This window comes from Pelmatolapia mariae, linkage group LG1 (assembly GCF_036321145.2).
Source record: "Pelmatolapia mariae isolate MD_Pm_ZW linkage group LG1, Pm_UMD_F_2, whole genome shotgun sequence".
Classification (NCBI taxonomy): Eukaryota; Metazoa; Chordata; class Actinopteri; order Cichliformes; family Cichlidae; genus Pelmatolapia; species Pelmatolapia mariae.
The window spans coordinates 10,428,241-10,455,041 of NC_086227.1; the positions used below are offsets into that span (position 1 = coordinate 10,428,241).

Genomic DNA, 26,801 nt, shown 5'->3' on the forward strand with positions numbered 1-26,801 from the left:
AGATACAAAGGGAAGCATAACTAAAATTAAGCTTCCAGCTTAAAACTTAAGAGCATGCACCTATGTCAAACACCCAAATGATCTCTTTTGGCTCTGTTCAATGCAGAGGCGTGGCATGTCTACCCTGAGCACCTTCCAAGTGATCGAGATCCTCATTATACCTTTTAGGCAGAATGCAGGCATCTTTCAGTAGAAGCTCATTTATGCAGTTTGTATCTAGGATTGAATTCTTTGTTTAATACCCCAAACCTACGTCCATTAGCAAAGTTAGAAATTGCTGTTGATATCCGTAGAGGCCCCTCCCTGAGGTTTCTTCCTGCTAAAAGGGAGTTTTTCCTTCCCACTGTCGTTGAAGTGTTTGCTCATTGGGGGTCGTCTGATTGTTGGGTTTTCTCTGTATTATTGTAGGGTCTTTACCTTACAATAATAAGCATCTTGAGGCGATTTTATATAAATAAAATAGAATTGAACTGAATTAAGCAAAACATCAAACAGTAGCTTTAACCTTTTGAAGTGGAGAAATGTTGTTTTCCTATATTTGCCCAATGCTTTCTCCTAATTGGAAGGCATCTATTTATTTAATCAGAAGTTCAGAAGCCAGATAAGATGAGCTGTCCAGCCAGCTCTTCCGGTTCTCCTCTCAGTTGGCATGCCTCTGAAACCTCCAAGATTGCCTGAATCATCTCAGCTGACACCTTTCAGTGCAAAGAGGCCTCTTCAAGGATGAGACCAGCTACTTTATGGAGTGAACTATAAGTGACTTCGTTCTTTTGGTCTAGATCTAGATGCAAAGGTGAAACGTAACCAAGACCTGATCTTGGGTCCACTGTCCTTTCGGTTGTTAACATGAAACATGTTTGGTTATCAAGCTAAGAACCATGGCCTCAAACCTGGAAATACTGACCTTTATCCAGGTGGTTTCATACTCAGGTACAGACCGCACCAGTTTGTGGTGAAGGTCATGGTCAGATGAAACGAAGACTCTTGTCCATCCACTGAAAACATACTGGACTGTGCTGAGGATGTGGATATAGCTCTTGCATTATATGGTTTGTTTAAAAATCCTCCTTCAGGCTGCTTGTATGGGAACAGAAAAGGTCAGTTTGTTGTGATGTGGTCAGCAAGAAAAAGGCTGCCGCCTCACACCTGTGGGCCATGCTCCATCTCTCTACATGCCAGCGTGGACTCTACTGCAAGCAGCTTAGGTCAGTTTTGCCTGTAGGCTTGATTATTACTCCATCTTAGCTCCTCTTACTCTCTGACTCAAAACAACAAACTGAAAATTTGTTGGTCCAAACAAGATCCTGAACTTCAGCAAGCTGCTGTTGTACAAGTGCAAAAATACTTTATGTAATCATTGCCCATGGATTTCTGTTCTGACCTCTTTTGCTATCATTGATTTTTTCGCTTGTGAAGGCACTTTAGCTTTGACTTTTGAGCTACAAGCCGTGGAAATATTGATATCCACTGAATACAAGTTTCTTGAGCAGCGCACTTTTAAAATCACTCAGAAACTTTATGGCAAGCGTTTCATCACCCACTCCACAGCACCCACAGTTGTGATATACATTAAATAAAAAAATTAAAGATCACTTGAATTAAAATGTGCAGTATTATCATGCAATTGTAACACAACTTACCTGCATCTTTTTCTCCCTAACAAGACCGACAAATCCTTTACTTCCTTTCACGATTCCAGTGGAATCCCTCACACGTATGGGTTCAAGGTTATCATCCATCCATCCATCCATCCATCCATCTATTCTCTTCTGCTTATCCTTGTCAGGGTCACAGGGGTGTGGGCTGGAGCCTATCCCAGCTACCATAGGGCAGGAGGTGGGGTACACCCTGGAGAAGTTGCCAGCTGGATGCAGGGCTAACACAGAGAGACAGACAACAGTTTGCACCCACATTCACACCTATGGGCAGTTTGGAATCACCAACTGACCTAACCCCCTTTGGACCGTGGGAGGAAGCCGGAGTACCCATGGTTATTAAAGTTAACAAGTAAAATTAAAAACTAAAACTATACTGGATGTCTACAAGAATGAGTGCACTGCTTTCAATACATCACACTGCTCTGCATCACTTCCTGCTGTTTTAACCCCTCCATCACCTCAACATCCATCAGCAAGACTCCAGGGAGACATCTACTTATCACTGCCCAAATCACAACAGCAGTTGCCCCAGGGCACTTTATACTGTAAAATAAAGACCCCACAATAATACAGAGAAAACCCCAACAATCAAATGACTCCCTATGAGTGAGTACTTGGTGACAGTGGGAAGGAAAAACTCCCTTTTAAAGGGAAGAAACCTTCAGCAGAATCAGGCTCAAGGAAGTGCAGGCATCTTACCGGATAGGGGCGATGCGAGGGGCAAACATGAGTTATGTGACTGAATTGTGGCCTTTTGTTATGCTGTAGCTACCTAAGATGTGCCAAACCTCAAAAATATTAAACGAAGATATATATCTCTGTGTTGAGAGACCCATGCCTGGCCACTACAGGAAGATTTTCACAGACTGAAAGGCTAACTTTCACACATGCTGATGTGTAATGAACAAAATCTCATTAGGAACCTGATCCAGACTGGAGATTCAGAGTGTCAGGATAACTTGTCCTTTGTTGCTTTGAATGTAACAACTTTTAATTTAATCTATCTCTTCTGAACCTTGAGACCTAATTAAAGGAATACTTTACATTTATGGAGTACCCAATTATTAGAAATATCGTGTTAGATAAGGTTGGAACAAATTATTGATAGACTGATAGAGTAATGTATTAAACAACAAATGATCTCAGCAGTTAAGCTTACCATAATCACTACTTGATCCATCCTCACTGTGGTAGTTATCAAAAGAATAGAGGCAAAGTGGAAAGAAAATCACAGAGAGGGAATGGTGGGCAGGAAATGACACTTTATTAGAAAATAATAATATTGTTAATACACACACACACACACACACACACACACACACACAGTGACACCACAACCTGCAGTGACACAGATAAGACATAGCAGTACCTCAGCAGGTAGAGTGGGTCATCTTCTAGGCTAACAGAAAGGTCGGTGGTTTGGTCACTGCAGTCTCCTTCAGTCCAGACGCTGATGATACTGAACCTTAAATTGTAAGAGCGTGAATGTATGTGTGTGCATGATCATTCACTTAACAAAAGCATTTTGAGTGCTCAGTCAGAGTAGAATAATGCAACATAAGTGCTAGTCTATTTACTTAATTCCTGATCTTTGCCTTAGTGGCATTTTTTTGGTCTTGTCAGTATCTCAGATTGTCATGATCCATTATACGTGATTGTCTCACAAAACACTGAGACTGCAGAATCACTGTATCATGATCACATCATTTTTTGTGCAAAAAGCATCACTATAGTGTTGCGTTGCCTCTTATTGCATTCCAGCCCCTGATAAGGAAAATATACATTTTAGTTCAACAATTAAACAGTGTTTGTTTTGGGGTTTTTTGTTGTTTTTTTTTTTACCAACAAACCCACATGCTAAAACTGTTAATGAATGAGTTGCTGTCCACAATGCAGGAGGATAAAGCCAGTGTGTTGCCAGGTAACAGCACTGTAGGTAGTTAACAGCTTGTCATATTAATGAGTGAGTTGTTGCTAGCAGCAGCCTCAGGTTTGTCTCTGGCCTTATAACAAGATTTTATGCTAACAGTCTGCAGAGTCAGAAGATGCACCTGCATTTGGCTAAAAATAAGCCCGTTCAAAACTTTATCGTAACAATGGCAGTCTCTTGCAGACTTCAGGGCGCGAAGGGCTCATTTATTCTTCTCCTCATTTCTCTGCAAAGGTGTCCATTAGTTTTGGATTTTTCTTTTGTCCCGAATTTTGAAAAGTCCTTAGTTTGGATCAGAGGAGAAAAAACAAAGCTTGCAGGTGCATAATCTGTTTTATATTCATTTTTTAATCTATATATGTTTTGCTTATATTGAGGCCTCCTCACACCCAAGCATACAATATTAGATCTGTATCTTTAGCCGGCTTATAGTTTCCACCACTTTAGCAGCTCTGAGGAGGTTTTCTGCTCACTAGGCTGTGTTGAGTTGAGAAGAGAGACACCAATTTGCAGGCACTTTAGGGGGGGTTTCGATATGCGGCAAACTCTATATTTTCATTTCCACCTGTCAAAAAAGGAAGAGAAGTGTTCTGTTTTCTTTGCAGGATTACATCCTGTTCTCAGCAGGGAAACCTGACTCGCAGGATTATTGACTTTCAGGGTCAGTCACCCTGCTCAAAACAAAAAGGGAAACTGTTGGGTGGTTGCTTTTCTAGCTGACTCTACAGGTCTGCTGCATCTACACAGTTTCTTCTGCTGTGACTTATGACACTATAAGACTGAAGCGCGCCACTAATAATGCAAGCGGTCTAATAACGACTATTGATACCTACACGTATAAAGAGAAGAACTTTTAAGGAGGGGTTGCATTTATAAAAAATTGTAATAAAACAGATTGAAACAGAAAGGCTTGTATCACTGGTTTATTTCAGAGGGAAGAGGTGCAAAGAAGATAACTGTTAAGCGCAGGATGAATACTGGGGTTCTTTAAAAGGGCTAACAGCTGGGTATGTATCCAGGCAAGGTCCCGCAGTCTGTGTTTGCATTGCATGCAGTGCACTCACACTTCCTGGCCACAGGGTAGATGAAACCCCGTGGACATTGCTCTGTGTACTTCACCTCGTAGGACCACTCTCCGTTGCAGGTTTTCTGTTTGGGCCAGTCGTCAGTATGAACAAAGTTGGGATCCTACCAGCAGAGCAGAGGGATCAGACACATGGATATAAACACAGTCAGTTCCATTTCTTTAAAGGGCAATCGTGGCTCAAGAGTTGGCAGTTTGGCTTATAATCAGAAGGTTGCCGGTCATTGTATCCTTGGGCAAGACACTTCACCTACCGCCTACTGGTGATGGCCAGAGGGGCCGATGGGACGATATGGCAGCCTCGCTTCTGTCAGTCTGCCCCATGGGGCAGCTGTGGCTACAACTGTAGCTTGCCTCCACCAGTGAGTGAATGAATAGTGGAATTGTAAAGCACTTTGAGGGTCTCAAAAAGTGCTACATAAATGCAATCCATTATTATTTCATTCTAACTTCATGAATCTGACAGCTTTTGACTTTTGCTGGCACTATTTAAGATTATTTATGGGGGAAAATGTAGCTTTTGAGACATTTAAAAACTCAAAAGTACAAGATTTTAATCGGCAGCAATCTTTACTCACTTTGCAAGCATTTTAATAAATAAACTAATACCTGACTACAACCCTTTCAAAAAGGTCACTTGTGGTATCTGTAATGTTAGAGGTCAATTTTACATTTTCATTTTTTATATACTTGTACAAAGTTTGTATAATTTTGATGGTCATTGAATGTCTGCTTTAACCTTAAAGCTTGTATTATGTAATGATCTGTCATTATAGTATTTTTTTTTCTTTTCTGTTTTTATGGAGCAGTAGTATGTCGAGAGGGAAAACAGGTGGAAGGCCAGGGAATGACACAAGAGATGGCTTGGGGAGGATCAAATGTGCGCCACTGCAGTAGCCTTTAAGAGGTCTGCTATAAAGTTGTAAATGTGATTTATCTTTAAAGAAAACTTATAGCAATACATAATCTTACTGAACACTATAAAATTTTCAGATTGCAACTATTATTGTCACCCCCAGCCACTCAGGCTGGATGACTGCGAGGCTGGTTCTCGGTTCTGGAGGTTTCTTATTGTTAAAAGGGAGTTTTTCCTTCCCACTGTCACCTAGCGCTTGCTCATGGGAGGTCATGTGATTGGGCTTTTCTCCGTAGTGCCTTCACCTTACAATAAAACACATTTAGGTGACAGCTGTGGTGATTTGTATAAATCAAATCGAAATGAATGATTTCCTCAGGAGCACTGAGCTCAGCTTAACACATCACGTCTAAGCAGAATAAACGCACACGTCTCATCGGGAAAAACAGTGCACAAGTAGCACAAGTTAGAGGAGACCGAGTCACTCTTCACCTTTTGGAAACACTGTCCTTCACAAATGGTGGTGTCGACGAACTCGGTGGTGCCGCAGGTGTCCACAGGGAGGCTGATGTTCTTTGGGCGACAGCCGGAGCTGCAGTCTTGCTCCGCCCCCGCCAGCGCCAGCACTGCTGCCATGACAACCAGCTGCATCCTCTGCCGGATGCACTACACGCTGCTGCCACAAGAGGGGATCGGGTATCAAATGAGGCGCTTTGAGACAATGTCAGAAGTTTAGTGTTGATTAAAACGCGGCTGTGTCATTATACATGATTATATTATGGAGATGTGGATTAATGGCGTTATTTCCTCTACAGAAGAGTAATGTATACACTCAAATGTGCTGGTGTGCATTTACAGGAGTGGTGGCTGATTTAGTGTGCTGTAAAACAAAATGTATTCTGAAATGAAAAGCGGGAAATAATAGTAGAGATTTTTTTTTTTTCAGAGTTGGATCTTATTTAACTGCACATTCTTATTCATCTTGTAGACTAGATCCTAAAAGAGTGGTTCACTTAAATTAAAGCCATCCAGCCATGTAAATATAGTCATAGCTTCTGTCTTTTCAGATTAAAAGACATCCATCTCTGAAATGTCTGTCTTCATCTCAAGGTAAAATGATAAATATTGTAAAACATGATTAAAACATGCATTCTTAATGGTATTAAAAAGATTACATTTCCAAAGCTCAGCACATTACTCAAGAACAATAGCATAGCATGTCTTTCTGCAGAGGAGCATTCCTGACTGCAAACAGATGACCTTTAATCTAATAAAATACAGATAAAGCATGATTAGCTCAAGGTTCAGCGAGTTTTTCCACATCTCACACTGATATGCAATTTAAAGTATGTGGAAAAGGGAAAGAAATATAAAATATATTTTAAAAAGCTTCCAAAGCTTCCAAAGCTAATAATGAATTTCCACTTTGAAAAACGTTTTTTAAATGCTAAGGCAATTATGGTTCGAGACAGCTCAGAAGCAGTGCTTTAAATTAAATTAAAATTAAATTTGGAAAATTAGACCTAAAGCTACTACAGATACAAATGAATAACTGCAAAAAAATAAAAATAAAAAAACAAAGGAAAATTGTGGTTTAGCATGAAAACAATGAAAAGATGACAACCTATATCTTTTATTAAAGCCAGATAGAAAATGAATTATATTATTAAACAGCCTAACAAAGATGATAAAAGGATGATGCACATAATTTAATAAACCTCTTCTAATTAACCCCTTTCATGCACATGGCTGTTTCTTCAAACTAAACCCTTAAATGATATCATTTAAACTCTTTGATATGTAATATCGCAAATTTTTTTCTCTGTTAAACCTCACTCTTTCTAGAGGAAGAACTCAATCTGCCACGTCCCCACAACTATGCTATAACCTCATTCTGTCTTTAACAGCAGGTCTGTGACAACGTGTTCAGCAGCTTTCTTGTCATCTACATGAACAGGAAACATACCTGTAGAGCTCTGCTGATGCTTTGAACCTCTGCTGAGAGTCCTGTCCCTTCGTTCGCTTTCTAAACACCTGTAACAGCTTTCAACCTGCAGCTGTCTTTATTGCTTAAATAGCACCGCTCACAAATCCGTTTAATCCTATCAGCCTTGGCTGGGGCGATATTTTTCCTACCTGTTTATACTTAACAAGCAAATCCTCGTGTCTTTCCTTCAACACTGCAGGGACGTCCAATGGCTCGAGACCTTTCCTCCTACAAACGAGGAGGAGTGGGGCGGTATCTTCAGAAATCTTGTTTAGGTTATGTGAGTGAAAGGCGCAGATGGACACCAGAATTATAAAAATAAAACTGCCCCCACAGTGAGATGGCAAACATTGATATGAGATGCACTAATTAATTTGTGTGCTCCATCTCCATTACTCCATTGTCTCATTTCTTCTTTTTCCACTGTGTCAACAGCGCTGGCACATATTGTTGTATTTATAGATTTATTAGACCACCCACCATGAAAACAAGAAAACACAAACAATTTAGAGATCTGTCAAAAACTTGTTTAAAACAATAAATTATATTTGTTATTTGTGAGGCAAATAACAAACTGAATTCATGTTTTTATACCCAAATTTGAGGTGGCACGCCGGACTTCTCTGAGGAGTCAGGAATTAATCAAGCGTTACATTCAACCAGGAAAACTATATTTTCTGTTTACGAGTGTAAATAAATAACTGATTTGACATCTTAATCCAAAAATAAAATAATGTTGTTTATTTATTTATTTTTATTAAACATTAAATTTGAAAATTCATGGGAAAAAAAATTAGCATTAAAAATATAAAGTGCTTGAGCACACTGGTGGATTAACCATTACAGAAACTTACAGAAACCAGTACTTATCAGCAATGTTAACTTAGGGCAGCATACGCTTTACACTGGATGATGGTCTCTTAAATTTATTAAGCACTGTGTGTACAGGCCAGTTATTATTCAATATGTAACATACAAGTAAAAGTAAGTAAAGTATTTTTCTTGTCATGATCTGAACAACGATATGTCAGTGTCTGTGAATACAGGAAGTCTTATCAGCAAAAACTATTTGCTCTAAATGAATTGCTACTTTAGGACTGTTCCTGTTCCTTCACATCATTTTATCTCAATGAGGTAAAATTTCATTTTCTCTTGGACCCAGTGATAGAAGGCACATTAAAGAAACAGCACTTCCACAATGAGCTATTTTCTTTCAGGTAAAAAGGTTTATTGTCTGTCTGGTGTAGCAGACATTCTGACTCACAGCAGACACTCATTAGTGTATTAAAGAAGGCTGCATTATCTCAGGGGAAAGCCAATGCTGTTGGTAAGTGTCCTGTATGTGTTAGCTCAAGGCAGATACTTAAAAAGAACACTATAAAGTAAACTGCTAAAAACAAATGAATTTGTTTCGTTGATTTGTATAAAAACGTAGAGGAGGACTATATTGTGGTGCTCAGTGCCGAGAATTACTGTTAATGTGAGATGTTTTATTATAAAAGGATAATTTGAATGCTTAGCGTATGGCATAGGTGAGCAACTGCTACAGAAACACTCTTGCATCCCTCGCCTCTGTGATCATCTTCATCCAGATGTACATCTTCAGTGCCCTGTGTTGTCCTTGGTTACATTATGCTTGTTAAAATTTAAAAGATTTGATTTTTTTGGTTGTTTTTTTGTGCATTATTAGGATCCACATTAGCATCAGTGTTAGTTACTCTTGATGATGTCCTCCATTCATTCATACTCATAGAATCAACATTCACAAACACATAAACACAAGTAAAAAAGCAAATCTTTACAGATATTATTTTGATTCATAAATAAATCTTATTTCCTCTATAATGTCGTCTCATCTATTTTCTTAAAAGCTTCTACTATTCAAGGTTTCAGGGGTAACTGGAGCCTATCTCAGCTTAATAAATCTTGAAACTGCTCTGACTTTAAATTAATCTTATAATTTTATGTTGACCATTTCGTGACAGCATTCTATATAGTACATTATACATTTATTTCAAGTCACGTTTATAATACATTTCTTATTAAAATAGAATATTCTGACTGCTGTTTAGCGGTTCGCCAGTCCAGGTTACATTGCATTGCAGCGTGCAACATGCAGTTTTATTCTGTACTACTTGTACACCTATGTGAAAAATAGTTTCCACGGGACTACCTGCAGTAAGCACACAACGTCAGCAGCTTGTAGATCCACATTCAAGTAATCTTAAGTAATCATTTTCTGTATGACTTTATCTGTCTTTCACGTTGTTAGGAAGGAGTTTTGGCCAACTGTTCTTCACAGCATTGCTTCAGTTCATTGATATTTGTGGGCATTCGTTTAAGCTCAGCTCTATCCAGTCTCATCTGTCCAAAGGATATTGTTTCTGAACTCCTTTAGTTTGTTCAGATGCAACTTTGCAAACCAAACTGTGCTGCCACACCCTTATTAGAGAGAAGAGGTGTTCCCCTGGTAACCCTTTCAAACAAGCCATACTTGTTCAGTCTTTTTCTAAATGTGCGGCCATGACCTTTAACAGTTAACATGCTAACTGAGACCTGTAGAGTCTGATATGTAGCTCATGGTTTTTTGCATTTTCTCTGAGCATTGTGCTTTCTGACCAGGGGGTGAATTTGCTTGTATATTATGTTAATACATTCGTGAATACTCCAGATCAGTAAAGAGCCAAAACTTCACTGCTCACCTATGTAGTACAAAAAAGTTTAACTTTCAGGCATGTATGAAAAAAGTGGATTTTAATGGAGAAGTAGGCAGGAAGTCAGCTTGCTTGTTTCTTTCTAAAGATGATATACCATACACCATGATCTGACCTAGGGAGGAAGTGTGGTTTTGCTATCACATAAATATAGACAGATAACTAAACAGCAGTGATGTCTGTGAGGTTAGTGAAGTTGGGGTAGCTGGCATATAATGGTGTGCTACCTGGTGGCTAGCTACAGAGCTATGGTTGGGATAATATAAACATGTGTCCTTTTTTTAATGTGAGGTTCCCTGATTGGAAGAACCAGATGCAATCCTATTGCAGGAATGTGACTGAAATAGAACATCTGAGAGGATCCATTCACATTCACACAAGGTTAGTTATTAACATGTTGCTGTGTGATTTGGATGACTCGCTATGAAAGATTCCTGATCTTCCTCATGTTCCTCATGTACCTATTGAAATCTTAGAGTGACTCTTCTCTGAAGCATTCAAATATTTGCCATTTGGCACCGTGAGCCTGTGGGCTGTAGGTACATCGTAAGGTTTTAAAACTGAGTTTAAAAGCGTGCTACAAATTTTATTTTAATAATAAAAAGCCATAGAGGCAGATTATGACCACTGATTGTTTTAGGGGTTATTTATATTAAATAAAATATTTAAAAAATGTTGTTAAAAACAACATTCTTAATAAACGTAGCAGGATCTATGACTTAGAAGCAGTATTGTAATGTAATCACCTAAGAAGTGGATGCAACTCTTTGAGTAAGTATAAGTATTTTTGCACTCGGGTACAGCTTTAGATTTTATAGAGCACATACAGATTCCAAGACTGCTCCTGTGAATCTTCGAGAAATTCAACGTTCTGCTGCTGCACTCGGTAAAAGTTAGCACTGCACCACAATCTGGACAAGCTGCAGTGACAGTAGAATTTAACTACCTGGGCAGCAGCCACCACAGTTCACCCAACTGCTGCTCCGTCTGCCCTTGCAGCCACTAGGGAATCAGGTTTCCCGGGCATCCTGCTAAAGTGCCGTACCTGCTTAATAAGGCTGCAAGGACTTTTATTGAGTCAACCCCATCCTCTGAGGTGCTACTTCTTTTTAGGAAATTTTGGCAGAAATGCATCATGTTTTTTGTGCATTTTGCCCTGAATGAACACTAGGCAGATTTGATTAATCTTATATTTAGAGCAAAACGGATCATTAGTCATTTTCTGAGAAAAAAAAATGGTATAACAGATGGTAGTTCCTCTTAAAAAAAAGCACATCTGCTCTGAAAATTGATTAATTAAGTGCGGTGCTGAAATTATATCATCCATCCATGCATTCTGTCGATATGCTGGCTATCTGGATAGAGAAGGTAAGACTTTGAAATTCATGACTGCATCACAGTCTGAAAATCAGCCCATATGCTCTGCAGCAAGCTAAAAGAAAACACCAGCAAAGAATTGTTGAAATTAGCAGGATGTTTCCAAGAGAAAACACCTTTTTTTCCCTTCCTACAGCCATGAGAAGAAGTCCTGCCCTGTCACATCAGGGTCCACTGGGAATCAACTGGGCAATGATGAACTGTTCCCGGGCCCTTGATGATATTCTGCTTCATAACTCGAAGCACTGCTATATAAAATGGGCTCCTTTGGGTGTAAAAGCTCATAGCTCTAGATGAAGCCACATATAAAACAGCTCCAAGTCATACATCTTGCTGACAACACAGATTTCATCCATGGGTCATTGGTTTTAAGCTTAGGAACAGAGTCCTATTGCTTTCTCTCTTTTCTTTTTATCAGTGCAGCATAAACACTGCCATAACCGCATCAACACCCTGCACAAACATGCTCAGTCACACCTCGCCCCTGTCCTCTGCTGCTCCGTCTGCTAATGCATGAAACACAAGCAGACTTCTTTAAACTCGTTTTGTCGCATGCAAACCCCCCTCAAAAAAACAACAACAACAAAAAAGACTCAGCAGTGCCCTGAACGCACTGCATCACCCCACACTCACGCTCTCTCCCGCCTTCCACCTGGTCTAAACAAACGCCTCCACAGCACTGCCAAGGACAAGACTTTTGTTTGGTGACTGCGCTGGATATTTCTGCGTGCAGGTCGAGTGTGGAAGTAGGCGGTAGGTGTGCTTATGTGTATCGACCGCTGATGATTCTTTGCTGACTTCTGTTGTCTACCTTTTCTCCTTTACATTTTAATATTCAGTCTCATTTCATTATTTGACTTATTTAAGCAAATGTAAATGTGTTCTTTTATTGGTTATAGAGTCCTTAAAAACAGCTAAAGATCTAAAATACTGCTCAACAAAAAATTAAAGGAACACTCAGAAAGCAAATCAGATACAAATGGGGAAAAAAATCATGCTGATATCCTTGCTGAGATGGGCTGAGTAATGTGTTAGGAAGAAAAGAATGGCACACGATTTGATGGAAATTACAATCATCGACCTATAGAGGGCTGAATTCAAAGACACCCACAAAGTCAATATTAAAAATGATGCAGCAGGTTAGTCCAGTTTGCCAAAATATTGCAACTCAGAATGGTGCTCAGTAGTTTGTATGGTCCCCACATGCTTGTATGCATATCTAATAACGTTGGGGGATGCTCTAATGAGACATTGGATGGTGGAGGGATCTCCTCCCAGACGTACCAGGGGATCACTGAGTTCCTGGACCTTTTGAGGTGCAACACATACATGGATAGATAGATTGTCAATTAAGCAGATATAAGGCCTGGAGTTGATTCGAGGTGTGGTGCTTGGATTTGGAAGATCTTGATGTGAGCAGACAACATGCGGTGAAAGGAGCTCTCCATGCAGGTGAAACAAGCCATCCTTAAACTGCAAAAACTGGAAAAATCCATCAGAGATATTGCTGCAATATTAGGAGTGACAAAATCTACAGGTAAACTGGTGAACTCAGCAACGCAAAAAAGACCTGGACGTCCACGGAAGACGACAGTGGTGGATGACCGCAGCATCATTTCCCCCTTCACAACAGCCAAGACTCTCCGGGAGGTAGACGCATCAATATCCAAGTGTACCATAAAGAGAAGACTGCATGAAAGTAAAGAGGGTTCACTGCAAGGTGCAAACCAGTCATAACCCTCAAGAATAGAAAGGCTAGACTAGACTATGCTAAAAAAGCCGACACAGTTCTAGAACAAACATTCTTTGTACAGATGAAACCAAGATCAACCTCTACCAGAATGATGGCAAGAAAAAAGTATGATGATGGTGTGAAACTGCTCATGATCCAAAACATACCACATCATCTGTGAAACACAGTGGAGGCAGTGTGATGACTTGGGCGTGCATGGTTGGCTGTGGCACTGGGACACTAGTGTTTGTTGATGATATGACACAGGACCAAAGCAGCCGAATGAATTCTGAGGTGTTCAGAGACATAGTGTCCGCGCAAATCCAGATAAATGCAGTCAAGTTGATTAGGCGGCATTTAATAATATAGACGGACAATGACCGCAAACATACAGCCAAAGCAACCCAGCTGTTTATTAAAACAAAGAAGTGGAATATTCTTTATTGACCATCTGATCTTAACCCAACTGAGCATGAATTTCACTTGTTGAAGACTAAACTTTCGACAGAAAGTGTCACGGCTAAGGGGATGAGCTGTGTGGAGAAAATAAATGAGGATCCAAGCGCAGGCACTCGCTGAGATGTGAAGGTGGTTTATTGTAAAATAAAGCACAAGGTGAAAAATGGCAAAACGGAACAAAAACTAATCTATACTGGGACAAACTAAACTACTAAACAGCAAACATGAACACAAACATGTAGGAGGATGAGCGGTGGCATAAGAAGGTGGACGGCAGGGAAAACACACGGAGAATACACAATAGATTCGCAGTTGATTTGCGGTTGATTCACAGACAGACCAGCGACTAGTACACGAGTAGACACGACCTGAATACACACAGAAGAACACAAGGAGATTACACACAGGTGGCGAACACAGCTGGAAGTAATTGACAAGATGAGACAGAGGAAGCAAAACTGAATACACTCACATGAGACACAGACCTTCACAATAAAACAGGAAACAAGAAACAATTCACAAGGACGCTGCCTTGACGCTGAACTACACCTGCACTAAACACGAGACACAAAACCTAGGAACTAAACCCTTAACCAGAATAAACTGAAGCAGACTAAATAATAATAATAATCATCAAAGCCTGACAAGAGATCAAGAATATAACCCAAAATACAAAATCAAACCAAAACATAAGAAACTCAAAATGCTGGGTCAAAATGACCCAGAACCGTGACAGAAAGGACCACAAACAAACAACAACTAAAAGCCCTGCAGTAAAGGCGCTGGCAGAGCAATAAAATGGAGGAAACCTCAGCATCTGGTGATGTCCATGAGTTCAAGGCTTCAGGTTGTCATTGCCAGCAATCCAACTATTAGAAATGAGCATTTTATTTTCAGTTCTTTGATTTGTCCAATTATTTTTGAGCCCCTGACATCAAAGATTGTCTTAAAAATTGCTGCATTTCTCTGCAGTGTTTTTGTTCAAGCCACTGAATTAAAGCTGAAAGTCTGCACGTCAACTGCATCTGAGTTGTTTCATTTAAAATTCACTGCGTTAATGAACCAAAACCAAAGAACCAAAATTAGAAAAAAAGTTGTCTGTCCAAATATTTACGGACCTAACTGTATGTTAAACCTCTTAAATTAAAGCTGAAAATCTGGGCTTGAATAATGTGTTGTTTGTTTGATTTAAAGTGCACAGTGCTGGTGTACAGAAGCAAAATTACAAAATATGCATCACTGTCCAAAAACATACCGAGATATCTATGATACAGCGCTGAGTTTTATTACATACTGACAAGCTGTAAAGGTTATCATGCTTCCTGTACTGCATTTTATAGTTAAGTAAGTAAAGTTGTAATTCTGCATGATGGCTTTGAAAAAAAAAACCCCAAAACAAATATTGATTGTGTCTTATGCATAGAGAGTTTGACATTTCCCTCGTCTTTTTATGAATTTGGAGTGCTGGATGTTTTTCACCGGGTATACTTCGTGAGAGGCAGAAGGGTTTTGATGAGCTCTGGCACTGGTTCAAAGTGCAACTAAACTTGTGTTTAATAAGGCACCTTGCATCCCCACTCTATCACCTCTTATTATTACTGACCTCACAACTCCCTCTGGTGCTGACTGAGGTGGATACTCGGTGAATAAGAGCAGGGGTTGAGGGGAGAATGATGTCTCCGTGTGCGGTGGGTGGAAAGGAGCTTACACGTGGTACAGACAAGAAAAGACCTCCACTTAAGTCTTAGTTAAGTATCTGAGAAGTACAGAGAAGGAGAGAAGACTGTGAAGATGAGGCTCTTTAAAGAAGCAGTGAGTGAGATTTGCACTGTCAGCAGCACTGATTACTTCACAAGCACAAGCATACGCATTGGGTTTTACATTTCGTTTCATATTCTCTGGTATCAAAATGTAGCACAATGGCTTTATGATAGGTTTAAGAAGGAGACTGCACAAGCAACCAAAAATATCCCAACAGGAATATTAGAAGTAGAGATTTGGGAAATACCTTAGGGGATTATTAGGATTCCTCAGAGGAATATTGTATCTGGAATAACAGGCTGTCCGTGTCCTAATTAGTGCTTTTGTTTCAGATGTATACTTTGAATCAAATGGACTGAACTCAATGGGCTATAGCTACTGATTGCTTTGTAGCCCAGCACTAGGCCTGCAGCAGTACCTGCAGAAAAACTAATTATGTGTGCAATCAAACCTGGGAGGTTTCAAAGGTGCAGTGAGTAAGACCTGAGTGCAAAATGATCCACATAAATCTGCGGCAGCAATAGGGTGAATGATCAATAACACTGACTCAACAGTTACCTCACCAGGTGCTGTGATGTCTGGTATTTAAAGTTACGGCAGTTGTTATCCCAAAAGACATGTCTATGGACACCTTTGACCCGTTAACAGAAGGCTGACAGCACAAACAAGCTGAAATTATTGCCAAGCAAGGATGAAATTACAGAATATGATATGTTTGTGAACTGCATTTGTCCTCTACTTGTTTTGGTCAGTTGCATCCTTGAGCACACTAATCATCACATTGCCTATTGTGTGTTTCATGCACCAAATCTGTCTTCTTTTGCTTGGAGTATCATCATTTTCACAAAGTCTTACAGCCGTATGCAAATAAGAGCTAATGTGGCCACATTAATGAAAAATCCTTGTGGTATTCGTTATACCCACTTGTCTGTGGTTTTCAGTACTCATTACTCAAAAAAGTAATGCATTCCTAATCGCCTAGTCAATAGTAATGCATTGTTTGACTAATTAATACCCTAACACAGTAATTTGTTAGCCTGCTTGTTGTATTGCACTCTCCATTCTTTCTCCTGCAGGCTAGTTTCGGCTGAAAAGATGACCTCTAATTACACAGTATATGAATTGTTGTGCAGTCGCTTTAAAGAATATATAACAAATTAGACAAGAAAGGTCCTGAAATATTTTGTCTTTCTGTCTTTCTTGGCAGGGTTACTGTTTACACTGTTGACGCTATGTCAACACTGCTAGTGCTAGTTTCAATCAGGTTTGTGTCTGGACTTTGAGCAGCTCATTGCATCACCTTGTTTTTTTATTTTTCAGCCATTCTGTTGCAGATTTGCTGTTGAGATTGGGATCATTGTCCTGCTTTGGCCTGATATTGGTCAAGCTTTGGCTGTCAGATGGCTTCACATTAGACTCTAGAATACTTTAACAAACAGAGTTCATAGTTGACTAGGTGACCAAATCTACTGTTGTGAACTTTAACATTTAATAATGCACAAATTTGAATGATTCAGACCAACAAAGAGCCAAAACCTGCTGTTTGTATAGAGGTGCTCACACTTGCTCATGACTGGTTAATCCAGTGCATTTGATGAGCAGCATATTGCTACTATTGACCATCTTAATTCCTATGGAAGCATTAAGGGTGTGTGTAGTTTTTCACTGGACTGCATAGACTCCTGTGAATGCGTTCTCATGACTGTGATTAATGAGATACATCCCAATTACATGCTAAGAATTTTATCCCTTGAACCATGTTTTAAATCTCTTTTTTATCACTTATGACAAGCCTTACTGATGTAAACAAACTTTGAAAAAGCAATAAAAAAGTGTTTTCTGCGTAAACTTCAAAGACTCCAGCTCTATAAATCAATTTAAGAGTGAGCTTGTTTGAAATTTTCTTACTTTTAGTTTAGAAGTTAGCACTTGTTTGGCTGCACATGTAGATTTGATTCATGTCTTACTTGATGTTTCTGTACACTGCAGTGTTTTATACTGCCCAGGATTAATTACAACTATGGCAGACAAGAACATTGGATTATGTCACGCTGTTGAAGCTCAGTAACAAAATAACTTATTGAGACCCAGAAAAAAGTTGACCCCAAGTTGCTCTCCGATGCACCTGTTCGAAGGTGAAGGGGAGTCATGCTCAGTGCTGTCAGGAGATGAGGTAGAGGAGGGACAGACATTATGGTTTTTAAGTTGCAGGATTTGATTTCCCTACAACAAACTGCAGTAACGGATCATCTAGTACTCTAGAGTTAAACGTGAATTATCTACTCAGCTACACAGGCCTTCCACGATCTCGGCAGAATGAGGCCAACAGAGCACATGGAATTTTTTTTCAAAATGACGAGAATTGAAGCTTTCACATTTTTATGGCCACATAGGAAGGTTGACTGAAAGGTTTGGGTTTTTTTTGGCATTTATTACATTTCTGTTGCTAAAAATCTAATTGTTTTCTAAATTTGAGAGTGTTAACTGGGTTGAAATTGTCTCTTTTTTTTAGCATGGAATATGAAACAGGTCAACGTTGGCCATAAACACCAAGACAGGTGGTTCCCTGTTTACATCAAACAGAAAATAGGCACTACCAAAACATCAGAGTCACGCCAGTCAGAGAAAGGTGGAGCATTAACATCAAAAACATTCTTCTGCATATCCATGTTGATGGCATGACTCAGATAACATAGGATGCAAATGTACTGCTCCCTAGTTATAGTGAATTCAATAAGTCGAGACAGATTCATCAAAAGTAGGCAGTCCATCAAAGCGACAAATGATATATTAATAAATAAATTATTTTGAAAACAACAATTTGTTGTAATGTGTTTCTTTCAACCACAGTGGTTAAAAATCTCAGTATCAAAACAATTTCTTATTTGGGCCTCAGGAGGAAGAAAAACATCAAGATCATTTCTTACTTTGAACGACTGCCTAATCTTAAAGAATCTGTCTTGACTTATTTAACTGGCTATAAATGGTACCCAGTATATCTGAGTCCTGAAGGTATCATGCCATGAATGAACACCTATTTACTGTTTATGTAATCAGAGGGCCTCCAGGGTGTGCGCAGTCCTGTTTTCATGTTTCATGTTAAAAACAGTTTCAACCCAGTTTCAGTAGGGTTCAAACTGGATTCTCAATGGCATGTCCTCCACTGAGCGTTCACCTTCCTGCTCTGTCTGGTCCTCCTCCACCTCATCACCTGACAGCACAAAGTCTGACTCCCCTTCTACAATTCTGAGTAAAGTCCTTTCCGCCTCAATCCTTCCTTTGCTTCTTGAAGTGTGGATATAGGTTGAAAACAGGAATGAGTAAGTCCTTCTGTCCACTACACAGAACACTGTCTGTGTAATGGACAGTATTCACAGTTCTTTGCATTTTCCACAGTTTGTCATGTTACAGCCTTATTCCCAAATGGATTCAATTCATTTCTCACCTCAAAATTCTACATGCGATACCCCATAATGACCAAATGAAAAAAGTTTGCTTGAGATTCTTGCAAATTTAGTAAAAAATTCTATGAGCAATGGCCATCATTTTGAAAAGAAAGCCCATGTGGAAACTTGAAACCCTGAGATGTCTCCTTGACAGTACAGTAAGACTCAAATAGACTGCATGAATTGTGCTCGTGGAGGTCTCAGACTCGTGTCCCCCCAACAGAGGACAAGAATAAATCGCTGGGTCATAGGAGGTTAATGAACACTTTGCATTCTGTTTCGAGTGCTCTCCTAATCAAATATCAGAGGGAGGGCAGGCACAGCGACATGAATTATTTGTTTTTGTGGCCTCTGTGAACATTTTTTTTTGCTGTTGCATGAGCTAACCTTTTTTCCTGTGATAATATTAACAAAAATAATGTTAAACGATTGTTAGGTGAAGTGAAATTGTATGAAAAGTATTTCCAGTGCTTTAAATTCACACTTTTTTAAGTTACAATATATGGACGTATGTAAATAAGTGATGTATGCATTTTCTGATTTAATATGAGAAAATAAACAACAACAACAACAACAAAAACAGCAAAAACACCGATTAATTTTTTAGGAAAGTGGTTGGTGACTGCAAAATGCATAGTTAAAATGTTAGGTTAATGCATTACTTTTTTTTAATGGTGGGGAGACACAAACACACCGGTTGCTACCCAGCAGTGACAATGAAGGGCAGATGAAGCTCGGGTGAGAGACTGCAGCACGGTGCGCAGTGACCGGCTGCATCCACTGGGGGAGGACCGAGCACCGCCTGCACGAGCTGCGGTACACGAGCGACTTTCTCACTGAGACTCTCCATCATCACACAGAGACACACACACACACAGACACACACACACACACACACACAATGGGAGGGATCCAGGAGTATAGGTAGGGATACGGCGGCAGACAGACAGATGTGCGATGCTCAGACTTAAACCATGAAGCCATTCCCCCTCGCCCGTGCGAAGGTAAACTTTTACCCACCCTCGTATCTTGTCTTCGTGTGGAGCTGTCATTGATGCCAACTCGCTACGCGCACACCTGCTACTTCCTCCTCTTCTTCTCATTCTTTTTTCTCCTCTGGAGGGGGTAACATTATTGCTCTCGGCATACCAGAAGCGATGCAGCAGAAACGGAGGCTGAAGTGGCGATAGATCCTGTTGAATTGAGACAAGACGTCGAGACGCAGCCAAAAAAAGTGTCCTCTCCAGAGTGCGTCAGAGCACGGATGTGTGTACTGGATGTGGATATGGTCGCTGCGTGGATACAGCGAGGGATTTTGCGGCGTTACCCTCCAAAATTATAACGGGGATTTGAGCGAGAGTGAACAACTGCATCCTCACCTAGCCTCTCCTTCCCCTGCTTCCTCCATCAGATTGGTTTGTGAAGAGGGGGGGCGGGGGAGGGGGGACTGAGGCGATGTCGTTTTGGCCCCCTTTCAGATGTAAGTATGGATGTTAGAATAAAGGGAGGATACTTTAATGCGTAAATTGTATTGTAACCATAAATGTCTTCCATATTCCTTTGTGTTCACTCCATAGTAATAATGATGGTGATGATAATAAGAATGATGTATTTTGATTGTGTATTCGATAAAACAACACACGATATGAAGGTTTTGGTTTTATTTGCCTAAACCAACTGCTGTTTTCTCCTCTCTTCTTGTTCTCGCAGCTCCTGAGAGCGTCAGATGAATAAAGTCATTCAGATTCACCGGAGCTGTATAAAATAACAACGGAGATCTCTCTTCCTCTCTCTCTCTTTTTTAAACTCGTCCTAAAATGGCAACCATGAGTGACCAGGGAGGATCAAAAGACGCATTCGGGCGCAAGCCCGCCTCGCGGAGAAATTAACCACCTGATGGGCACCGGAGGAAACGAGGAGAGACTGTTTAGGTGTCGCTTGTTGACTTGGTGATTTACAATGCTGAGCAAATAAGGGGCGCTGCAAGTTTGACCGAGCGTCTGCGTAACAGGCTATGCCACCGGCCTTTACATCTGATCTTTTTCCTTCTTTCTTCTTCTTCTTCTTCTTCTTTTTTTTTTTGGATATGGTAATGATGTCATGAAATACCGGAGGAGGGGGGGGGCTGTACCTAAACTGGAAGAGATGGCAATCAGTATCATGTAAGTAGGATACATGGGATTCGCTCAGCATGGACCCATTTGAGGTGTGTTTGCTATTCTGACTTTCTCGCATTCACGACTGATTGGTCGAGAGGCTTCATGCCTCATTTTGTCTCCCTGCGCGCGCTGAGCTGCAACTTTTGTCCTCTGGTCTGCGTCCACATCACAGCGCGCGAGCGCTTACTGTAAGCGTCCGCGGACCGAAGCGCTCACTGACTTAAAATGGAGTTTGCTATGGTGGGCGCGGACGGTGGGTGCAACAGCCACCTGCCTTACGGATATGCCCAGGCTCGCGCGCGGGAGAGGGAGCGCGAGAGGGAGCGCCAGGCTGCCCACACCAGAGCGGCGGCCGCAGCGGCTGCTGCCGAAGGTGGAACGTGCACGGAGGGAGGTGGAGGAGGAGGAGGTAGCTGCGGTGGCGTCGGGGGGTCCACCTCCAACACCTCCTCGAGCGCTCATCCCCTTAACAACCGCCAGCATCAGTCTCGCGCCGCCTCCTCCGCGAACGCCAACATCAGCAGCGGCGGTACCGCCTCGCGCCCCTCCTCCTCCTCCTTCACCTCCACCACCACCTCCACCTCCTCCTCGCAGCAGAACCAGCAGGAGCCCGAGCAGCAGCAGAGATTTGTCCGAGAGCGGAAAAAGCAGCGCGGCGTCGGACGCTGGAGACGGAACCGGGGCACTCTCGGTGGGGACCTGCGCCACTCCGAGCTGGCTCTGCTCGGATCCGAGGAGGACATCATGATAGAGGAGGAAGAGGCCGAAGGAGCCGAGGAAGAGGAGGAGGAGGGGGAGGGGGGCGGGGGCGACCGGGGGAGCAAAAGGTCGAGTTTTTTGTGCAACATGGATGATGAGGAGGAGACCGTGTCGATCACCGACAGGCGGCCCCAGTCCGGATACGAAAACGTTTACAGCGAGTGCGGCTGCTGCGAGAGAGTTGTCATCAACGTGTCGGGTCTGAAGTTTGAAACTCAGCTCAAGACGCTCACTCAGTTCCCGGACACGCTCCTGGGAGATCCGGACAAGAGGATCAGGTACTTCGACCCGCTGAGGAACGAATACTTCTTCGACCGGAACCGACCGAGTTTTGACGCCATTCTTTACTACTACCAGTCAGGCGGGCGCTTAAAAAGACCAGTCAACGTCCCATTTGACATATTTTCCGAGGAGGTCAAGTTTTATGAACTCGGGGAGGAGGCGATACTAAAGTTTCGGGAGGATGAGGGCTTCGTCAAAGAGGAGGAGAAACCTCTGCCGGAGGATGAGTTCAAGCGCCAGATTTGGCTGCTCTTTGAGTATCCGGAGAGCTCGAGCCCTGCCAGGGGGATCGCGGTCGTGTCCGTCCTTGTTATTGTCATTTCTATTGTGATTTTCTGCCTGGAGACGCTGCCGGAGTTCAGGGATGACAAAGAGTATCTACAGCCACGAAACAACTCCTCTCAACCCGATCACGGATTTACTCCTTTTAACGACCCGTTTTTCGTCGTGGAAACGGTCTGCATCATCTGGTTCTCGTTTGAGATTATAGTTCGCTTCTTTGCCAGTCCGAGCAAAGCTCACTTCTTTAAAAACATTATGAACTCCATAGACATTGTTTCCATTTTGCCTTATTTCATTACTCTCGGCACGGACCTGGCGCAGCATCAGGGCAACGGACAGCACGCGATGAGTTTCGCCATCCTGAGAATAATCCGCCTCGTCAGGGTGTTTCGCATCTTCAAGCTGTCCAGGCACTCTAAGGGGCTGCAGATCCTGGGTCACACCCTGCGCGCCAGCATGAGGGAGCTGGCCCTCCTCATTTTCTTCCTGGTCATAGGTGTCATCCTGTTCTCCAGCGCGGTGTACTTCGCCGAGGCGGATGAACCCACCTCGCAGTTTACGAGCATCCCGGACGCGTTTTGGTGGGCTGTAGTGACCATGACCACAGTGGGTTACGGAGACATGAAGCCCATCACTGTGGGTGGGAAGATAGTGGGCTCCCTCTGCGCGATCGCGGGCGTGTTAACCATTGCGCTCCCGGTCCCGGTCATAGTGTCCAACTTCAACTACTTTTATCACAGGGAGACCGATAACGAGGACCAGTCGCCGGTGGTGGAGAGCATGCCCCCGGGCTGCCCGTACTTCCCTGACTTTCTAAGAAAATTCAAAGGCTCGCCCTCTGGCTCCTCGCTCGGTGACAAAGCGGAGTATATGGAAATGGAGGAGGGGGTGACGGAGTCGCTTTGCGGGCTGGACAAGAGCCCAAGTAAAGGAAACGGCACAGACATAAGCAGAAAAAACAGTACTAACTCAAAATCCATTCAGACTGACGTGTGATTACAATTAGAGTTTATTATTATTAATTATTTTTCCTGAAGAAGAAGAACACGCCCTATAAAGATAATTTTGAACATCATTTCTGCCCAACAGCAGGTGACCCCCTCCCGCCCTCACTTCCCCAACACAAGTTTGAAACACGCCTCTCACACACACACACACACACACACACACACACACACACACACACACACATGTCTGGTTTGCTATCCTCGTGGGGACATCCCATTGACATAATGCTTTCCCTAGCCCCTTACCCTAACCCTAACCATTAAAAATGAATGCCTAACCCTAACCCTTACCCTAAACCTAACCATAACCTAATTGTAACCCTGACAGTAAAACCGCATTTTGAGTGTGAAAATTGCTTTCAACCCCGAGGGGACCTGGATTTTGGTCCCCACGGTGCAGAAAGTCCCCACCAGGATAGTAAAAGTCAGATTTTGGTCCCCACCAGGATAGTACGAACCCGTACACACACACACACACACACACACACACACACACACATTCATGCCACTGATTGGCAGGTTGTGATGCTTCATCTCTCTCTTTCTCCTGTTTTTAACCATCGCGCACTTCTCTAACAGCAGCCTTTCCCCCAAACCATCTTCACCACACACCAGTCTATTTGTTCATCTAAGCTGTGCGGGCTTCCAAATCTGACATCAAATTGAAATTCTAGTAAAGACAGGCTATGCATTCGCACTTTATGAGTTTCATCTGTCAATAACAGAGAGGTATAGGGATGATCGTTTTTGCTGTTATGCAATAAAGTTCAAAATCTGTTTGCACTAATGTAGATTTTTTTTTTGCGCTGGGTTTTGGCAGATTTGTATTCAGAGACAGAAGCTGTAGGCCATGAAAGTGGCGCGTATTTAGTAATCCTCTGACCACTTCGCTAAAGAATGTTTGAACAACTTCCTCACAGAGAGCAGACTAAGGATATTAATAATCCCCTTTATATGCTGCCAGTAAAACTAAAGAAAAAAGAAAAAATTGGAAACGAAAATACGGATAAGTCTTTTGTAACTGTTCCAGTATTTAACATTAAAGAAAAGCTAACTGATAAGACAGCATTTAGTAAACCAGGGCTACAGTTATTTCTATGACACCTACACAACTATGTTTTTCCACAACAGGCCAAAAGAAAAAAAAGCCTTGTATTGCTGACCCACTGCGAGAGCTAAGCACAGGAATCATCAGTTTATAAAATGGCTGGAGAAATGACTCGCCCCAGGTTTTGTATGGACATGCTTGTTGGAACCTCGGCGACAGCAGTTTCCCCCAGTTTCATTTAAACCACCTCAAAATGACAATATCCCTTTACAAGGAGGCAGATGGAAAGTTAAAGCAAAAATGACTCATCGTGGAAACTCATTGGAAGGGAGCTTGCGAGCAATTTTCTCTCCTGTCTGCTGGACTTCGTGCACAATTCCTTTCCCCCCCACCCCGCCTCACCCACCCAAGAGGACTGCGATTATCTGCGAGCTCGGAGGATCGTCATGATGTGGATGTCTTCCAAGGTATGTGGCCCACAGCTTGTGTGTGAAAATGATTTTTTTTAAAAAACAACAACAACCTTGTAATGATCAAAACAGCGCCAGTCACATGTTTTTAATGGAAAATATATGCCACTAAACAAGGTCCCATCTCGAGAAAAACACTTTCATTCCGAGCACGACACCCTCACTTTTATTTTCAAACACTCCCGTGTTTCTTTGACAACAGAACCACGCGTGAATGCGCGTGCGTAAAGCCCTGTAGACGCTGGAGGAATGTGGCGCACATTTTTCCAGTCTTCATGTGGCCAGTTGATGTTTCTGCTGTACAACATTTAAGCTGTGTTCAAGTGTCATATGCAAAACCAATAACTGCAAAACTAATAAGGTGACATAAGTCAGATTGCTGTGAATTTGTGCCAAATATTTGGAAAGATCTAACACCAGGAACTGTGTTTCTGCAAAACTAAATTCTAAGTATAATGGCAAAGTGCTGCAGAATTTACTCCCTGCTTTGCTGCACATCAAAAGATCATTTTACTTGTTTACTTGTTCTGTTATGTTATATACTGAACTGCTGCTTTTATAATTCCAAATGCTTTAGTTAAAGATTTTTTTAAATCCAGTTTTGGCTTTTCAGATGAGGAAAAAAACAAGAAATAAGTTCCTCACTTGAATGTGAGGGTGCTTGTGTGTGTGCGTGCTTGTGTGTGTGTGTGTCTGGCACTAGACGGATGTTTTTACAACCATCTGCTGAAGAAGGAAAGTTTCTCTGAGTGCTTACACTAAATCTTAGTTTAGGACATTGATGCACAAGCAGGACTGTGTGACATCAAATAGTCTGAGAGCCAGTCAAAGTTAAATATGCCACTTACACAAGTGGGATGTGGAAACTAAAAGCTTCCAATGCACAAGAAATAAGTCAAACTTAGAGAAGTAAGAGGCATCCTGTGCCAAGCAGTTGAACTTTTCAAATAAGCAATCAAAGCAGAGTACTACAAGTTTTAAAGCACGTCTTTGTGTTTAAAATTTGAAGTAATTTACCGCATATGTATACATTAGGCACATTAGGCCTTTATTTCCAATAGAGAAGTAGTGCAGTAAGAACAAATAACAAAAAACTGTTTAAACTCTAAAAACTGTGTTGCATGCTGGGAAAAGTCAAGAAAACAAAAGTTGATTGGCTCAAGACTTTTCAGTCTTCTGAATACTTACAGAATGCATCAAAAGGTGCTATGACATCAACGCTCAGTTCCCATCTTAAGTCAAATCTAAATGCGTCTGTATTCGTAAAATCGAACCAGACACCTCGCCACTCACTCTGTCATTGCTTCTCAGCGTTCCTCTGCACGCTAGCACTGCATCAGCATGTGATAATTTATCTCACGGAGCGCTTTCTATCCTCAGAGGAACTCTTCACGCGAGATATTTTCAACACCTGCACCCACAGCATCACAGCACACTCCTGGCACAGGGCCATCTCCTCTTGATACCTCACACTTTGCACTTACATAATGTGGCTTATGGCAAGAGGCAAAATCCAAAACATTTTTTATGCAAAGTGTGTGGGTCAGGCATATTTTAAGGCTTGTAGCTGCTGAGTTGACTGCAACGGCGTGTGTCATCCTGAGCCATGGAAGCTCAGCGACTCGTACTGTTCATAGAGTGCTTTTGCCACGTACTGGGGGAGTCTTTGTAGTGCAGATTTAAACCATATGGCTGGGCCATGTGACCAAGTGAGAGTTATTTATGGTTGTTTTTCAAAAGGTATTGCTTTATGTACCACTTTTTATTGTACCAAAGAACATAAAAGGGAG

The 26,801-nt window shown here is 41.6% G+C and overlaps 2 protein-coding genes across 6 annotated transcripts in view; one reads left to right on the forward strand and one right to left on the reverse strand.

Moving 5' to 3' along the window:
- Window positions 1–4,410: 4,410 nt before the first annotated feature.
- On the reverse strand, window positions 4,411–20,100 carry fshb (follicle stimulating hormone subunit beta). 4 transcript variants are annotated; one of them, XM_063471657.1, is made up of 3 exons: window positions 20,025–20,100; window positions 6,021–6,204; window positions 4,411–4,776 (listed from the first exon to the last, which is right to left on the reverse strand). In XM_063471657.1, the coding sequence occupies exons 2-3, from the start codon at window positions 6,177–6,179 to the stop codon at window positions 4,585–4,587; spliced, it is 351 nt and encodes a 116-aa protein (XP_063327727.1). In that variant the 5' UTR covers window positions 6,180–6,204; window positions 20,025–20,100; the 3' UTR covers window positions 4,411–4,584. The 4 variants fall into 4 exon arrangements, with proteins under 4 accessions (XP_063327727.1, XP_063327717.1, XP_063327736.1 ...); XM_063471647.1 differs by having other exon boundaries at window positions 6,021–6,201; window positions 20,025–20,086; XM_063471666.1 differs by lacking the exon at window positions 20,025–20,100 and adding an exon at window positions 7,495–7,764 and having other exon boundaries at window positions 6,021–6,201.
- A 277-nt stretch (window positions 20,101–20,377) lies between these two features.
- The window catches only part of kcna4 (potassium voltage-gated channel, shaker-related subfamily, member 4), a 135,245-nt gene continuing 128,821 nt past the window's right edge, over window positions 20,378–26,801 (forward strand). For both annotated transcript variants that reach the window (XM_065471786.1, XM_063471597.1), the window contains exons 1-2: window positions 20,378–20,484; window positions 20,715–25,008. In XM_065471786.1, coding sequence (XP_065327858.1) covers window positions 21,389–23,482 — 2,094 coding nt within the window. In that variant the 5' untranslated portion in view covers window positions 20,378–20,484; window positions 20,715–21,388 and the 3' untranslated portion in view covers window positions 23,483–25,008. The remainder of the gene's footprint in view (window positions 20,485–20,714; window positions 25,009–26,801) is intronic.